The sequence below is a fragment of the Culex pipiens genome, chromosome 2 (genome assembly GCF_016801865.2).
Source record: "Culex pipiens pallens isolate TS chromosome 2, TS_CPP_V2, whole genome shotgun sequence".
In the NCBI taxonomy this organism is placed as follows: domain Eukaryota; kingdom Metazoa; phylum Arthropoda; class Insecta; order Diptera; family Culicidae; genus Culex; species Culex pipiens.
In genome coordinates, this window is record NC_068938.1 from 192,284,222 (window position 1) to 192,302,455 (window position 18,234).

The window sequence follows — 18,234 nt, forward strand, 5'->3', positions numbered from 1 at the left end:
CATTAACCTTTTCTCGTCCCCCCTTTTTCTCGGTCCCAAAATACGCACCCTGCCCAAAATCCGAGAGTCCTGTCAGCGTACTTTTGCTTTACTCGAAGTGAGGACAAATGCCTTCAAACGGGGAATTTAGTTTAACTCAATTTGAGGAAACACCTTGTCGACCTTTTCAGAAGTATTTTTTTTCTGGAAAATTCAATTAATGAAAAAAGTGGTTTTATTACAAAATGTTGAGAAATGTTTAAAAAAGAACTTAAAAAATTACAATTTTCCCACCTGTTCCACAGCGTGGCATGTCCAACAAAGTAACAGGACATCCCACCGAACATCAACCACCCCCGGCAGGACACAAAAGGGCTCACCCACTTGAGTGTGTGTGGGTAAGTGTCAGAAGGTAGGTGTGTGAGTTGGTGGCGATTATTAATGTTTTCGGTTCGTGAAATGTCAGATGACAGATTTATGGTGTTTTATTTCACCTTTTTTATTGCTCACTTTTTTTTTCAGGGCCATGACGAGTTTTTCCTCTCTGTGGGTGTCGTGTCCACCTACTGGGAAATGGAGTCATTTTTGAAATGGGAAAAGGTCACTTCTACAAACGGACTCTTTTAAATGTAATTTTGAAATAAATGTTAACCTTTAAGGCAAATTTAAGTTTTACAAATTAGGATAAATGTCATCTTGACAGATTTTGAAGGCAGTAAAAATATTTTTAAATGTTGAATAACTTTGTTATGACTTCTAAAACATTCAAAAAGTTATTTTTCTAACAAATGCTGAAAAATTATGATAGACATTTTTCCCTCTCAAATCCCATGTGAATAACCCACTGGGCCAGAAACCCCAACCATGCTTCTCTATATCATTTCAACCGTGCTTGAAAAAGCAGGCAAAAATAACCCAGCCCAGTGTCCACGTGACAAGTCCTCGAAGTCATCCCCGAGGGAGGTGTGCCTGAGATGACCCCCATTTTTCACCGTCACTGGCTGCTCTCCAAGCCAGCGACGAAGGGCGTGAACTTCTTGTGTCGTGTGAGTCGAGTAGTCATCATCGTTCATCACCCACGGTGACGAAACGTGGTGTGGGGATCCACGTGGGATGTCCCACCTGGTCGGGGAAAGTCAGGATATCTGGAATTTTTCGTGTGATAAGTTAATGACCCCGGGGAAATGTGATAGATGAGCACGAATTAACTGGGGGAAATCAAAGTCATGAGTTCTCCAGACAAGACAAATATTTCATTTTGCAAATTTCATAAAAAAAAACATTAAAGAGTATAGAAAATAAAACCTTTCAAAAGCCACCCAACAATCACGATGACAATTTCAATCGATCCAACTCACCCCACAGCAGCAAAAAAACGAGAATCCCATTCAATAATATTTTTCAAGAGCGAACAGCGAATTGGTCAGCGCCGACAGGCCAGTTGAAATTGGAAATTGATTAAATAAATGATAGAGTAGCGGCAAGCGCAAGCGAGTGCCCATCAGACCATATCGGAAAGAAGCGGAAAACTGGTTGGTTGGTGAAAACTTTTTTTTATGATGCTGGTTTTCCCTACCCCATCTCCAGGGAAAAATGTTGCGTTGCGACTATCGGCCGTGGGAAAATTGAATGGGAAAATTGGGGAGCAACAAGGGTTTGGTGATAGCTGTTATCACTTTCGGTGGAACTGTCAATGGAGGGTAAATTGAATTAGGGCGTTGCAAAATATTCATTGAAGCTTTTATGTCTTCTAGACTCTGACAAATCGTCAGTTGTGTGCTATCTTGTGACAACGACAATTTAATACTTTTCGAGAAAATCGATTTTTAAAGTTTGTTGGTAAATAATTTCAAAACTATGAATGATAGAGCCATACTTTTTGAAGCAATCGGTTCGTATACTATCGGTTAATAAACGCTCCAAGTTTCAACTAATTTGGTTACACCAGTTAAAAGATACAATAAATAATGTAAACAAAAATCTGAAAAGCACGTGTCACAAGTGTCTTTCGAAAGTAAAATTGTACTACGTGTCACAAGTGTGCACAGAATTCCCACACAAACTTAAATAAGCTCAAATCAATGGTTTAATCGACTTAATCAGTTTATTTTTATAAACAAAAGGTTGCATTGCCTTTAGAAAATATGTGAATACATAAATTTGTGAAAAACAAGAAAAATTTTCCACATTTTCCAACAACATGTATGACGTGTCACAAGTGTGCACAATCATTTTGATGATAAATTGGTCTATGTCACAAGTGTGTATTACGATATCCGGGAAACGGAAGCGAGTTTCCAAAATCGGGTTAAAGCATCTTGTAGTGTTTGTTAAGTATAGCAAAACGTCATTATTAACTCATTTTCGACCAAAATGGTCTATGTCACAAGATAGCACACAGCTGACGAAATGTTGAAGAAGCTTTCGGGACTGTACATTAGTATTTCACAACAATAAATATATCTTTAAAGAAGTTCAAACAAACTAAATACAATTATAATCGCAGGAAATTGCATTACAAATGGATTTAAGTTGATTAAATTACTGTTTCCTTTAAAATTTTGAACTTTTTCGAAAAAAAAATATTTGCCCTCTTATTTTTCGGGCCAATTTTGAAGGGTGACATAAACTTTGAACAATATTTGCAACGGCCTTATTCAGTTAAAATAAAATTACTTTTTTTTTATTTCATTTATATAAATTCAAAGCCTCTTGTTGCGAACGGCGATTAACAGGCAGATCCGGGCACCGGTTTCGTGAACGGCGAAGTGAAGAAAACTACAAATTCGCGCACGTTACAAACTAAAATTATTTATTTATTAATTACAGATAATTTCACAAATACACAATATGCTTACGACTTCGGTGCGCCCGCACTACCGCTCTCTTCAAACAGTTGTTTATTTCTAATTCTACTTTGAGCAGTAGCACGGGCACCAGGTCATCGTAAGCACACACAAAGAATGATACACAAGAAGTTCAGCAGCAGTGTCCGAGGGGCACGCCACTCTGCGTTTTTACGCAACACCTCTTTTAAAATGATTGAGTGTTCCTCCAGAATTTGTCCTAGATTTTAAATTTGTGTTTGATGTTTATGAATCATTATCCTTGCATTTCTTATATTTAAATAAGCCATATTGCATCGATAGTTTCTTCTATACAAATCTCCATACAATTTAGTGGGCTGCATCCGGGCGACATTGACTGGAGCGTTTGGTACGGTATGTCATCCTTCCTCCCCTGGATTCCTTGGAATGTGGTTCATTCACATAATCCTCTCCACGGTAAACACAAGCACAAGTCCGGGGCAACAATTTAGCATTTTAGCATGTTTTGATTTGGCCGAAACTTTGTGTGTACGTTGTCCAAAAAAGTAAGTTTGCATCGATGTTTAAATCTTTTAACCTATTCCGGAATTCCGGAAATCTGTCACCCCCCCCCCCCCCCTCCCCTTCGTGGACAATTGTCCATACAAAAAAAATCTTGTTTGTATGGATCGTGAACAATCGCAATACGCCTCCCCCCCCCCTTTAAGCGTCCACGTGGTATGAATGGTCCCAATGGGCCACATCTACTGTGTTTTAAGAATAGTGCTCATTTGCTAATTTCAGTTTATAAGTTGGGTAATTAGGAAATAAAATTTAAATGAATGCTAATGCCCCAGTTTTTTCCTAAATTTTTATTTTTGTTTTGTTTAGGAGGTCATAGCAAACATCAAATAAATTATACTGTTTTGAAATCGGGATGATGGCAGCTGTCCATAACAAATATAAATACATGAAAATTTTCACAAAAATACTATTTTTCCTGTATTTTGAAAATGCAATTTTTTTTCAAAAACAAAAACTCAATAAAATTGTTATTGCAAGATGGGTATCAAATGATCGGATTTTTAAATACATTTCGAAAGTAACACCAATTTTTTATTGAAAATACTCAAAATGTTCACAAAACTACGTATTTTCGAAAAAATACTTAAAGCTTAAGTTTTTTACAATATGGGTATCAAATGATCGCGATTTTTCAAACATTTTGAATGTGAAACAACATTTTTTTGAAAATATTCAAAATTTTTACAAAACTACTCGAAAAAATACTCAAAACTTCAGTTTTTTACGATATGGGTAAAAAATGGTCGGATTTTTTAATACATTTCGAATGTAATATTTTTTTTGAAAATACTAAAAAATTTCTCAAAACTAGATATTTTCGAAAAAAATACTTAAATTTCCATTTTTCACAATATGGGTAGCAACTACCAAACGATCGGGATTTTTTCATACATTTCGAATGTAAAGACAACATTTTTAAAAATTCTTTAAGTTTTTCACAAAACTACGCATTTTCCAAAAATACTCATAATTTCAGTTTTTACAATATGGGTATCAAACAATCGGATTTTATTAATACATTTCAAATGAAATAATATCATTCTTTTTTAATATGTACTACAAAATTTCACAAAACTACGTATTTTTGAAAAAAAAACTCAAAATTTTAGTTGTTCACGATATGGGTATCAATAAGGGATAACATTTTTTTTTTTGAAAATCTCAAAATTTTCACAGCACTTCGAATTTTCAAAAAATACTCAAAAAATCAGTTTTTTTTATGATATGGGTAGCGATAACTAAAAATTTTGAGTATTATTTCGAAAATTCGTAGTTTTGTGGAAAGTATTTGAGTATTAAAAAAAATATATTATTACATTTGAAATGTATGACAAAATCCCGATCGTTTCATACCCATATTCCAAAAAAAACTGGAATTTTTGAATATTTTTCGAAAATACGTAGTTTTGTGAAGATTTTGAGTGTTTTCAAAAAATATTGTTATTAGATTCGAAATGTGCGAAAAAAATCGATCGTTCAATACCCATATTGTAAAAAAAACTTCAACTTCAACTTTCAAAAAAATTTAGTTTGGGAAAATTTTAAGTACTTTCCAAAAATGTTGTTATAACGTTTAAATTAAATGAAAAAATCCCGATCGTTTGATACCCATATTTTAGAAACTGTAATTTTGAGTATTTTTTGAAAATTCGTAGTTTTGTGAAAATGTTGAGTATCTAAAAAAAATTATATGACATTCGAAATGTATGAAAAAACTCGATCATTTGTTACCCATATTGCAATAACAATTATTTTGAGGCTGTATTTAAAAAAACATTTACAGGAAATATACCTATTTTTGTGAAAATTTTCATGTATTTATGAATGCAATGGGTAGCATCATTCCGATTCCAAAACACTATAATTTTTCAAAATTTGGAAGATTTTTCATAGGGTTATAGCCAATGTCTCCCATATAGCAATAATCCCATAAGCTCTGTGCCTCAGTTTTGCATTTCCCATATACGGTGTGTTCGGACGGTGGCGGAATAAAAACCCAAATTTTGTGCATCAGCCGCTTCGCAGCAGATCAAACTGTTGAAAATATATTGAAAAGTTCAATTTTAGTTTGTTTTGTACTTATTTACATGTGTGTGTACGTCTTACATTTTTTAGTTCGCTTCCGTACAGAAATTTCTTCCTATTCCTTGCACAATCCACCGATCCTTAAATCCTATCAGTAATTTTAATTCGTTATTTTAGAAATAGATTCAACTTTTAACTTGTGCAACAACTTACAATTCACCCCAGCAGCAATGACCGCACCGGGCTCTGCTGAGATTTTAACTTGTTGTTCTTCGTGCTAAATCTGTGTGTTGACTCTTGTTAGTTATCACTTTTGTACTAATTTAGGTTAATTACGTGTTACCTGTGATCCTGGCACGTCAGTTCCGTCTGTACTGTCCTGTTCTGTCCTGGCCAAACGGTCTGAAGTCCGTACTACTAGGAGTTAGGGGTTTTAGTTTGTTGTTCTGTTTTTGCATGCATTTTTGTCGCTCACCGAGTATTTTATCCGTGTACATGTGATCGTCTAACCTGCACGCACGAATAATCCTCCTTGCAACCACTATTTTAGCACTAAACTAAACTTCCGCGCAACTTCGTTCGCGGCAACAATACTCAACCTCGTTTCGTACTTTTGTAACTTCTTTTTGATGTCAACAAACTTTCTCCCTATCGCTAACCACTCTTTCTTTGTGTTTATTTCCTCCTCGCTCTTTCTATCTGTCTCTCTGTTTTGTTGTGACAGTTGTAGCCAACGCGTCGCGTCGACGCGTTTTGCGGCGTTGCTGCGACCGTGTCTGTTTTACCGCGACTGGCGGCAGTGTTGTCGGAACATTCCCCAGCCTGTAACCCGATCCGGGAGTCCGCTTCCGGTTTAGGGTTACCCACTCGTATCTCCGACACTGCCAGCTTCGCCACCGCTCGCTTGCACCAGCCGCTTTCGGTGCGCACGCACGCCTTGCTCACCCGCTCGTCCTTGCACACGATCGATTCGTCCACAGGGCCCCGAATCCAGCACTTCCGTTCGTTGCCCTCCATGGTCTGGGCACTTTTCTCACGCGATATCGTCTTCCCGAACCTCGTCCGCCTCGGCAGGTTCTCGTCGTTCCGTCGTTTCCATGTTACGTCGGCCAGCTGTTTGGGACGCTGGCACGTGTCCCGTAGAGCCGCCGCCGGATGTGGTGACGGTAGAGCCCCGCCCGGTTGGTTTGGTGAAGCATCTCGCTGAAAAGAGTTGGGGAAAATCGCTTCAGCCTCGTCCGACTGCTGCCACACGTATGCAAGCGGACGTGCGTTCTCCGCTTCGTCGATGGCAGTCTTCGGGATCTCGTCCATGAGCCGCCGCCCATCGTCTAGCGCCATGAGCGCTTCACTGACCGATCGCATCAGTCGCTCCCAAGCATCTCCCAAGTGAGATGACAGGAGAGGATTGACCGACCACGTCGTCCGCACCCACGTCAGCTGAGCCGCGCAGTTGTTGACAATTTCCCGTACCATCTTCGTTGGCGCCTTGCTCGTCTCGTGGCCGTTGGTATTCGGAACTGCTCCGGGGTCCAAACGATGTTTGCTCGCTGCCGCTCTCGACTTTTCCAGCTGCTCATCTTCGGTTGTGCAGTCCTCGTTCCGCTGGCGATTCGTGGGCTCATTTTTCTCCTTCAGTGCCGGGTTCTTCTCCGGCTCTCGACCCAGAGAGGTCGTCGATTCTTTCAGAATCTCTCGTGCTTGCGTCTCCTTCTTGGGCTCGCTAACCGGAACTGTAGACGGCTTTCTGCCGCCCTGCATATCCGGCACCTTCCGCTTTTCGGGCGCTTGCCTGCTGCTCACTGGAACCACCGAGTGCACATTCAAAAGGACACTTCTGCGCGGTTTGCGCTTCTCCGTTCCGTAAACCGTCCATCCGACCTTCGATCGCACGGCTATCGGCTCACAAGGCTGGCCGATCCGTGACTCTAATGGCGCGAACAGATGCAGATTGTCCAATCCGATCAGGATCGTCGGTACACCTGATGGAAGATCTTCCAGCGGCACGCCGGACAGATGCGTGTACTTTCCTATTACTTCTGGGTAGTTCACGTCCTGCTGTGGCAAAAGCAGCTCTCCAACGGTTCGCGTCGACAGTGGAAACTTCTCTGTCGATCCCTTGGCTGACAGCATCAACTCCACCTTACGCGATCCGTCCTCAATCCGGTTGATGTTTCCGGTCCAATTGACAATCAACGGCTCTGGAACTCCCTCTGCCTTCAACTGCTTGGCCACGGCGTCATCCACCAGCGTCGCCGACGATCCTTCGTCCAGGAACGCTACAGTGTCGTACTGTCTCTTTCCGGCGTGCAGTGTTACTGGCATCATGCGGAAAATCACCGAGCGACTCGAGTTCTCCGCTTTCTGCAGCTGCACCGTCTCTTCCGCGCGGTGTAGGAGGGGATGATGGTCGCCTACGCAGTTCGGCACCGTACACCGGCCCCTGAAGTTGCACGGTCTAGATCCGTGATTGTTCAGACACCGGCCACACAATTGCAGTCTCTCCACTTCCCTCAGCCGTTCCGCGACGTTCATCCGCTTGAACTCCTCGCAGGATCGGATGAAGTGATCCGCCCGCTTGCAGAACCAGCAGGGCCTGCTGGGTCTCTCGATGCGCGGCGCTTCGACCTGCTTCAGCTCCGTTTCATGGACATGAACGAACGCTCTGCCCTGCGGCTTTCCTCTTTCTGGCTTGTTGTGGTCGCTCATATTCTGTGGCGAGAAATCCGCCACCTCCGAAGCGTCGTCCACGATCCCTTTCATGAAATTCGCAAACCTTCGCAGTGGATTCTCCCTTTTGCCCCGCTTGAACCTGACCCAATCCATCTGGTAGCTAGGCGGCAACTTCTCGATCAGCTCCTGCACCAGCATGGGATTGTTCAGGTGGTCGTGCAGACCTGCAGCTTCAAGGTGGTCGCACAACTGCTTCACCACCATCCCGAAGTTGATGAAGGTACCCAAACGATCGGCATGCGGTGCCGGCGCCTGCCTCACCTTCTCCAGCAACGCTTTCAGTAGCTTCTCTGGTCTCCCGAACATGTTCCGGAGATCTTGGATGATGCCCGGCACCGCACTTGGGAAAACTAGGCTGCTCCGCACGTTCTCCAGCGCCTCGCCATGAAGTGCCTCCACGAGTCGTGTGAGATTTTCGATGTTGGAGAAGCCACACGCTGCCGTGGTGTGCTCGAAGCAACTGATGAACAGCGGCCAGACTTCCGGTTCACCCTTGAACTTCGGCAAGGCATGCGACACCACCTTTCGCGCGGCCAATTGCTCTCGCGTGATGCGAGTAGTGTTGCCAAACGATCCGCCACCCTTCTTCGGTTTGTTCTTGACGCCACTTTTTGCGGACTTTACCGAATCGCTATCTTCTCCAGACTCCTCATGATCGCTGCTCTCCGGAGTGACTTCCGGTTTCGGCTTTGGCTTCGGTTTTCCTCCAGTTCCAGAGTTCTCGCCACCCTTCAACCAGTCGGTCACTTTCTGCTCCGTGGACTTCTCGGCCTTCAGCGCTTCGACCTTGGCCTTGCTAGCATCGATCTGCTTCTTCAGAGCTGACCGTTTCTTTAAAAACTCCTTCTCTACAGACAACTGACGCTGCAGCATCTCCTGATCGTGCGCCAGCTGCTTCTGCTCGATCTCGCGCTGAGTTTTCAACTCAAGCGCCTGCATCTCCGCCTCCTCCTTCATCCTCTGCTCGCTCCAGGCCAGCTTTTCCGCCAGACGTTTCTTGCGCAGCTCAATTTGCTTCACGAAAGCCTCCCGCTCGGCACGCTGTTCCTCAGCCAACTCCTCTTCAGTTGGAACTGCAACAGAACTAGCGCCTGGGACGGTTCCCGAATCGCTGATGGCGCCTGACTTCTTCGTCTTATTCCCCGGAACTTTCAGCAGAAATTCGGAGTCGACACACTTCGGACAGATCCACTCTTCTTCCGACTTTTCATCCACGCCCGAGCACTTTGTATGAGCCCACGAACCGCACTTAGAACACTCCTCCCAACCATGCTCATGCTTGTCTGCCTTTTTGCAGAACATGCACTTCGTTTCCTTCATACGGGAAACCATTTCCGAATCCGGTTTAAAAAATTTTGATTTTGTTCGGACGGTGGCGGAATAAAAACCCAAATTTTGTGCATCAGCCGCTTCGCAGCAGATCAAACTGTTGAAAATATATTGAAAAGTTCAATTTTAGTTTGTTTTGTACTTATTTACATGTGTGTGTGCGTCTTACATTTTTTAGTTCGCTTCCGTACAGAAATTTCTTCCTATTCCTTGCACAATCCACCGATCCTTAAATCCTATCAGTAATTTTAATTCGTTATTTTAGAAATAGATTCAACTTTTAACTTGTGCAACAACTTACAATTCACCCCAGCAGCAATGACCGCACCGGGCTCTGCTGAGATTTTAACTTGTTGTTCTTCGTGCTAAATCTGTGTGTTGACTCTTGTTAGTTATCACTTTTGTACTAATTTAGGTTAATTACGTGTTACCTGTGATCCTGGCACGTCAGTTCCGTCTGTACTGTCCTGTTCTGTCCTGGCCAAACGGTCTGAAGTCCGTACTACTAGGAGTTAGGGGTTTTAGTTTGTTGTTCTGTTTTTGCATGCATTTTTGTCGCTCACCGAGTATTTTATCCGTGTACATGTGATCGTCTAACCTGCACGCACGAATAATCCTCCTTGCAACCACTATTTTAGCACTAAACTAAACTTCCGCGCAACTTCGTTCGCGGCAACAATACTCAACCTCGTTTCGTACTTTTGTAACTTCTTTTTGATGTCAACAAACTTTCTCCCTATCGCTAACCACTCTTTCTTTGTATTTATTTCCTCCTCGCTCTTTCTATCTGTCTCTCTGTTTTGTTGTGACAGTTGTAGCCAACGCGTCGCGTCGACCGAGGCATGACTGTACATAATTGTACGTTTTATTAAAAGATATGAGAAATCTTCAATTATAGTGCTCATTTTTGGTTTTTTTTCTTTCGCTCCTGAAACTTATTATTTAAAAGATTACGAGGTACGATTTCCTGTTTACGGTATGTATTTTGTTTAATCTGTATCTTGAGAAGGGTTATTCTTGTCGATTTGCACGATAAAAAACAATTCCCGTATTTTTGAAATTTAATCCATAGGAAACACAGTTTCAGATTTTGGAAATTTATTTTTTTCATTGAGTCTTTTGTCAACGTTGTAAAATTGGCAAACAAATACAGCTGTTGCAACATTTAATGTTCCTTCCTAAATAAAATTTCAAAATCATAATAACAAGTTTATATTGAAAATGAAACATAAAGTTTATCTATTATTTTAAAATTGCTCTTGCTCCTGACTGCTTTGTACAGTTTATAATTGAAAATGTCTTAAACTATTGTGTATTGCTATAAACATATAAAGTAAATCTATTTTTTTTAAATTGGCCTTTTTTTCTTGATTACTTTTAACAGTCTCCTCAACAAATTCCGATCAAAGCTACCTCACTTCACGGTTTCAATACTGTTGCTCTTTGCACCAAACCCATTCTGTTCAGTGTTGTTTTCTGTTGTTATTGTGTTGTTGTAGCACCCGTCAACACACACCCACACAGGTAAAAATTGGGAAAACATCCACCCACTCACACCTGTTTCGCTCAGAACGTAAAAACAGTGCAGGTAGGTGATGGTGTTGGTGTTGGTCCCGCGAGCAAAAATTATGGTTTATGTTTATGTTAATGTGTTAATATTTTTAACGATAATGGGGTTCACGTGGCGAAAAACGGCGACTTCGCATTGGGTCCATTGTTTACTGTTATTACCGTCAGCGGGTGTGTAAGTGAGACTGTGTTTTTGTAGAGCACATTTTGCTGAAAAGGCTCTTTCACTTTTTTGCTGTCGCGATTGTGCGTGAAAATCGTGGGTGTATGAGTTGTGAAATTTAATGTTTCGAATGATAGCAGCAAATTGCTTACGCGCGCAAGCTTTGGAATTGTTTCGGTTTGCAGTTTTTTTTTTCAATTCGGTGCGGCCACTTTGCTGCACAAACTATTTGTGCAAATGAATTCCAACGGGTTTGGGTGGTTTCGAATGGGGTCAATCGGAAAAGGGTGGCGGTCAGTGTGGTCAGTTGGAGGTGGAGGGTAGTGACATAATAGGTTCCCATTCAATTTGCATGCGATTTATTGTTGCTTGTTACTGTATTAAATTTCGTTACAAATGATGCCGTTTTACGTGGTAATCAGTTTTCATAATTTTGAATGGCTGATCATGTTGATTCAATGGGGCTATGAATTGTTAATGTTGCTTATTTTAAGTGGCTCACAGCTTGAAACTAGAACAATGCCGATTAATCATGCATAGAGAGATAGCATTTATGGACTAATTATGAGTTGAGAAATTATCAATGGAAATTTTGACATGATTTTTTTAAATAATAATTCCAGGAAATTATCAATAAAAACACTCAATTCAAATGTGATATCTGAAAACTGAACACTGAACACTGAACACTGAACAATGAACAATGAACACTGAACACTTGCAAAAGAATACCTAAAATGTATTGGTCAGACTGGTTAGAAGACTGTGAACCCCAAAAGTCGACCGTTTAGACGGATTAGAATTAGATTAACTTGCCGGGGAGCTTCGGTTCGTTCTTGAGAAAAGCCCCATTAGTCTGAGCTCGGGCCAGTCCAATCGAAATCGACCCCCTATTTCTGTTCTAGAGCAGCCTCAGAACACCCTTTTCCGGAAGGATTTTCAACTCGACCACCACCCGTTTGTGTACATCGTAGTCATACGTTAAACGTGGATTACGGCTAGAACATGGTGCTGGAGGTTAGCTAGGTTGAGAGACTAAGTCTAGACAGGCATTAAATGCAATAAATTTTCGTCGATTTGATTGAATCATTGGACGGGTATGTTGAGTGAGAATGAGGTGCCGTCTTTTATGGTTGAAACCAATTGGGCAGGGTTGAACTTTGCAGAACGTGTGATCTCTGTGACACATTTGCAACCAAAAACCGCAACACTTACGTTATTTCCGCACAAAATTGTGACCGCAAAAATTGTTCTCACGATTTTGAGCCTGAGTTCAATCTTGCACCGAAACAGTAGAGCTTCAATTTTAAGACCGAAGTTTGTAACTTGATTGTTATCAAAAAACACAATTATGTAGATTCATTAAACTGCGCATTCACTGTGACTGTAAACCATTTCAACTATATAAACAAACATTGATAAGTTAGTGCGTTCAGTACAAGATATCAAGACACCATGGCGGTTCGCAACTTTCCTCATTTTTTAATGGCTGTAGTCATGATCTGTAAATCAGTTTACAGTCTGGATACCAACATCAGCTCGGTTGAATCTGTCAACGCGGGATTCGGATACGAACTTGTTCAGGCAAGATTGGATAGTTTGCAGTTTAGGTTTGTTCTAGATTTCATAAAATAATTTAACTTACTTCATTTCTTGTATTTTTATAAATTTAAAAATGTCTCATTCCATTTAAAACAGCTTCCTGGAACTCTTCGTGCACGTAAAGGAGTTGGGCGAAACGGTTCTGAACAATCAACGAACAATCGAGCAGGGTCAGCTGCAGAGCAATCAACTGGTTCACCGTCACCAAAAACAGATTACAGATCGAGTTGAAGATCTGGAGAATGGCGTTTCGGCTAACGTGTCCCTGATTTCCAACTATGCAAAGTATTGTTTTGGCGATTTTATACTTCATTTAATTTCATTGATTTTTTACTTTCTTTTTAAGGCAAATTTTGGACCTTCAAACTATATGTGCAAATCATGACTTGATCAAGGAAGAACTCTACAAAATGAAACAAAATGTTACCTTTAATTTTGAAACACCTAAGAAATCTAACAACAACTTAAGTAACATCGAATCCTGCCAAACCGCAAAATCTTCAACTACAGGATTGTTCAAAATGACGATCGCGAACATTGTCGATCCCGTCACTGTGTTCTGCGAGATGCAGCGATTCGGCGGTGGATGGCTGGTGTTTCAGCAAAGATTCGACGGATCGGTTGACTTTTACCGAGGTTGGAACGAGTATAAAGCTGGGTTTGGCTCCGTTGGGCAAGAGTTTTGGTTGGGACTGGAAGCGATTCACCAAATTACTAAACAAGGAACGTATGAAATGATAGTAGAGTTGGAGGATTTCAAAGGAAACTATTCGTACGCTCGTTATTCGGAGTTTGCAGTTGGAAGCGAAGCGGAAAAGTATGCACTGCAAAAGCTTGGAAGTTGCTCGGGAACGGCAGGAGATTATCTGAGCTATCATAAGGGGATGAAGTTTACAACACGTGATAGTGACAATGATGAACATTCAGCAAATTGCGCTGTCAACTTTCATGGAGCTTGGTGGTACAATGGCTGTCATCGAAGGTGAGCATTTTTATTATTTTATTTTTGCAGCAAGTATACTTTTGTTTTCTACTTCAGCAATTTGAATGGTGAACACTCGAAGGAGAACAATTATAAAACAATCAATTGGTTTAACTCTGGAGTTGGTCTCAAGTATTCTCGAATGATGATTCGAAAAACATAAGGCGGAAATTCAGTACGTGATCAATATGATAATTTTATTTAAGTTGTTTTTTTTTTTAAAATAAATTTGATGCTTCTTATAGCAACTGAGCAATTCATCCCTGACCCAACATTGCACTGTGGTCCAAGAGTTCAGTAGTGAAATGATTCTTTACGTTTTCACAAATCTATTTTTTACCATCCTTTATTACACATACCCCTTTGAAGTTGCTTATTTAAGTTCAATTTGAAAGTACTTTCATGGACATTAATGAATTTACTTCGTCTTCAAATCGAAATAAATTAAATTTGGAGATTCACCTGAAAAAATTCGAAGAAAAATCTGCAGTTCTTCCTAAGACTCTAAGCTTAGACTGTACAGTTGTAAAGTAATTTTCATCTGAAACTTCATCAGATAATGCAGTCCAATAAAGGTTATTAAATATTTAAAATCTGAAAAAAATCTTTTAAGTAATGTGCACTTAGGTGATATGTATGCACTATTACGAAGCCATATTTTAATAATATTTATGAAGTTTATGGCACAACTTATCATGACACCCAATCTAGGATGAGGTAGTCGAAATTCTTGCCAGATAATTCTTAACCTCGAGGCTTTTTTGAGCTAGTTTTGATTTACGTGAAACTTAGCATCTTAAAATAACAAAAAAAATAGGCGTCATCCATAAAGTATGTCACGCTCTAGGGAGAGGGGGGTCTGAGGAAGTGTGACATAGGGACGTGGCGTTACATCGTGCTGCCATCTGGTTTTTTTTAAGTGCAAGAGTGGAAAAGTGCTGAGTCATCGTCTAAAAATAGACGGCGTCCTTTCTCGCCCAGCAAAATGATGTCGATAAAGTAGTCGGTTTCGATAAGAAAAAGTGGAAAATGTGATCTAAAAATAGCGACGCCATCCCCCTATTGCATGTTATACCCAAGTAACCACAAGCACTAAATTGAAGTATTAATTCATTACTAAATCAGCACTCGAATGTTTTGAAGTAGTAAATAAGCTTTGCGAATGTCTCATAGTACCAAAACTTTGCAGCATTACAACTGGCATTAAATCACCATTTACGACCTTGAAAATGTGCTTCAAAGCATTTGATGTTTATCAACAAAGTAACCCATCGATACGGGAAACATTTCAGCCAGACACGCTCGTATTGACTTTGATCCTCCTCCCGTCATACCGTTCTAATAAGCGAGCGGGCTAAGGCGCATTTCCCCCAGTGTGCAACAGTTTTATTTTTGCGTGAACTGGGTTCAATTCCCGCTGACTGAAGTGTTTTTTTGTTTATTTTTTTTTTTTTTTAGAAAACTGCAGCCTGTTATTAAGCCAAATTTTTCAAAACATATGCCCATGCACAAAGGACATTATCAAAAGTTCTCTGGTAAATTGAATGACTTTTCTCGCAAGCAAAAAGCTGCTTTCCGGAAGTCTGATACACTTTGTGAAATTTTGCCAACCGTGGACCAAGCACTCCTCGGAAAAACAGTTTAGGTTAGCCGTTAGCCATTACTTGTCCCTATTAACCCCAAGCCTTCCGTAATTGATTGTACTGTACTTGACTGGATGGCCGCAATTTGCTGAGTGACTCGTCAATAATTTTCGTCCAACAAAATGACAACGGGTTTTTCTCATGAACCAGAAACTCGAAACAGCAGAAAGAAAGTCTTCCTTAATGTTCGATGCATCAACCACATCGATTAAAACTTTCAAAACAAACACTCATTTCAGAATACATCAGTTGGCTGGCGCGCATCCTGGAGATCGACGAGAAAAATGCAAGAATAACATCAAAGTGTCACACTCACACATGACACGCAACAGGAGAAAAAAAAACAAACGAGGCCCACCACCAAGTGTGTGGAGCAGCTAGCTGTCATTTTTTTCCCCAGCCTTGACGTCGATAAAGCAGTTTTTTTTTGTTCGAGCTTTCGGTGAGGCACTAAATCGGCATCACTGTGCGCCACTTGAAATATTTCTCAAGGGAAAAGTGCCGATTTAATGTTTTGATGCATTATTTGCTGGTATTAAATGCCAATATAATACTGATTTAATGCCGCTAGTTAGTGCCTCGCGGTTACTTGGGTAAGTATAGGAAAAGCGTGACAAAGGGGGGAGGGGGTGAATTTTGGCTGATTTTAGCGTGACGTACCTTATGGATGAAGCCCAAAATCTTTTTCAATATCAAGGGGTTTCCAGCATCAAGGGTTACTGACCATTCTAATTGAAATTATCAAAAAGAAACTAACTCTAAATCATTGTGGATAAGTGCTAAGTTGATGGATACATTTTGAATCGATATTTTTTCCCTAGATTTTTTTTTATTTTAAGGCATAATATTAAATTTTCTTCTTGTTTGTTTTTTTTATCTTTTCTATTTTGTTTCAAAATAAGATATGAAATGTTTCTTTGTATTTTTTCATGTAAACAAAATTAATTCTAACATTATAAATTTTACCTATTTTACATCAATTGTTCATTTTGTGTTGCCAGATTTCCCTCAAATTACCAGTAATTACTAGAATTATAAAGAAAAAACTTGATTTACTGCGGAATTACTGTCTAATTTTAGAATTACTTAAATCACTGTGGAATTACTGAGTAATTCTGGAATTTCTTAATTACCTTTAAAAAAAAAGTCGAGTAATGCCAGATTACCATACTGACACAGTGCTGAAAACTGCTTACATGAAAATAAACAAACAAAAACTGGATTTAAAAAAGGGATATCGCGATTATTGTTTAATCATTTTCTGTAAGTGAGCAATATTCATCAGGAAATGGTGACAGACTTTGTGGCAAAAAAAAAGATTAATTTTACCCCAGAAAATGATGAATTTTCATCAGTTTTTGATGAATATTCATCAGGTTCACATTTTTACACATTTTTTATGTAATATTTCTCAAAAATAGAGTTAATATTCAACCTACCAAATTTTCAACATTCCAAAATTCAACTTTTTTTTCTGTGTGGATATAATTTTGTCCTGTTTTAACCGAAATTTATAAAATGAAAAAAAATGGATTGAATAGCTGCCTTGACTGGTAGCATTTTTGTGCTAATTTGTCAAAGATGCTGGTGTTTGATGGAAAATAATTTAAAAAAAATCCAATTTAAGATTTTAAATAAACGTAAACATAATAAACAGTTCATTTAAAAATATATAAAATTAAATAAAATACATTTAAAGCACTAGAAATTTTGCGGATCTGTAAACTACAATTTTAGCGTTTTTTTTTTCGTAATAAGGTAAATTGATGTTGATATGTGCCAAATACAAATTTTAATGGTCTAAAATTCGTATCAATTACTTAATATTCAGCTGTTTATCTATTTCCACAACCAAATCTGAATTTCCAGACCAAAATTTGTTTTTTTTTTTTTAATTTCAGGAATTCCCGGGACAAAACATAACAATTCCCAAGATTCGGGAATTCCCGGTTTTGGAAGAATCCTGGGAATTTTGTTCCGGGAATTCCCGGGATGGACGCACTAAGCAATCCTCTACCAAAACGAGAAATGGTTTTTATTTGTATTTTTTAAAGTAGCTCAAACTTTGCCAGGCTCTTCCCTATGACCAAAAAAAGCTATTTTGTGTCCTTGGTTCACTCATACAAGTCTTCATACAAGGTTGGCAGGTGTCCATAACAAATGGTACGTAAATATTAGTAAATCTGCAACTTTTGAAGGAATTTACTGATCAATTTGGTGTCTTGGTCAAAGTTTAAGGTATTAATGAGGGCTTTTCAGGACTTTCTTGTTGGTTTTTTTTATTAGCTTCTTTTTATAAAATCTCAAATTCCCGAAATTTGTATTGTTTAATTTTTGAGATTTTTTTATATGTTTAGGGAACAAACTCCCGCAACTTTTGAGCCATATAGAAGTATGGTCAAATAATTTGCTGCCGAGTTATATTTTTTCAAAAAGGGTGTTTTTTGGAAAAATTTAAATCATGTACCTACTTTTAAAAAAATTGACTTGACACTCGAGCCAAAATTCTCGCTGGGAAGTTTGCAAAGATCAATGAATTTATAAAATGAATTTATTTTTTTTACAGTCTTTTTCCGATTTGCGGTCCCAAAATTCAAAATTTAAAAAAAAAATCTTAGAAAGCCCTGTTTGATTCAAAAATTTTGCAACAAAACACAAAAATAAACATTGTATTTCGAACTAATAATCATCAAATACACAAGTTTTTTTTTTAAATTAATTTTTCCCCCGTTTTAATTTTAATTTTAAACTGTAAAAATTTGAGCGGTGATATCCTTGAGTAAAATTTATCTCAACTGATCCAAATATCTAAAATCA

The 18,234-nt window shown here is 39.3% G+C and overlaps 2 protein-coding genes across 9 annotated transcripts; one reads left to right on the forward strand and one right to left on the reverse strand.

The window, feature by feature from the left end:
* Positions 1-5,346: 5,346 nt before the first annotated feature.
* On the reverse strand, positions 5,347-10,208 carry LOC120426103 (uncharacterized). 8 transcript variants are annotated; one of them, XR_008212213.1, is made up of 3 exons: positions 5,872-10,208; positions 5,740-5,810; positions 5,347-5,679 (listed from the first exon to the last, which is right to left on the reverse strand). XR_008212213.1 is itself a non-coding variant. In XM_039590808.2 (3 exons), the coding sequence occupies exon 3, from the start codon at positions 9,459-9,461 to the stop codon at positions 6,072-6,074; it is 3,390 nt and encodes a 1,129-aa protein (XP_039446742.1). In that variant the 5' UTR covers positions 9,462-9,829; positions 9,890-9,960; positions 10,022-10,208; the 3' UTR covers positions 5,347-6,071. The 8 variants fall into 8 exon arrangements, 5 of the variants coding, with proteins under 5 accessions (XP_039446742.1, XP_052564590.1, XP_039446741.1 ...); XM_039590808.2 differs by having other exon boundaries at positions 5,347-9,829; positions 9,890-9,960; positions 10,022-10,208; XM_052708630.1 differs by having other exon boundaries at positions 5,347-9,694; positions 9,760-9,829; positions 9,890-10,208.
* Positions 10,209-12,629: 2,421 nt separating this feature from the next.
* LOC120426099 (fibrinogen-like protein A) lies at positions 12,630-14,022 on the forward strand. Its single transcript, XM_039590802.2, has 4 exons — positions 12,630-12,800; positions 12,889-13,077; positions 13,139-13,774; positions 13,832-14,022. Exons 1-4 carry the CDS (start codon positions 12,646-12,648, stop codon positions 13,935-13,937), a joined length of 1,086 nt encoding a protein of 361 aa, XP_039446736.1. The 5' UTR covers positions 12,630-12,645; the 3' UTR covers positions 13,938-14,022.
* Positions 14,023-18,234: the final 4,212 nt, after the last annotated feature.

What these genes read in the sequence shown, in the direction of transcription:
- LOC120426103 (XM_039590808.2), bottom strand. Translation starts at nt 9,461, where the DNA reads ATGGTTTCCCGTATGAAGGAAACGAAGTGCATGTTCTGCAAAAAGGCA.
- LOC120426099 (XM_039590802.2), top strand. Translation starts at nt 12,646, where the DNA reads ATGGCGGTTCGCAACTTTCCTCATTTTTTAATGGCTGTAGTCATGATC. An exon ending in TTGGATAGTTTGCAGTTTAG is followed by an intron (nt 12,801 to 12,888) that starts GTTTGTTCTAGA and finishes CATTTAAAACAG; the next exon opens with CTTCCTGGAACTCTTCGTGC. An exon ending in TACAATGGCTGTCATCGAAG is followed by an intron (nt 13,775 to 13,831) that starts GTGAGCATTTTT and finishes TTTCTACTTCAG; the next exon opens with CAATTTGAATGGTGAACACT.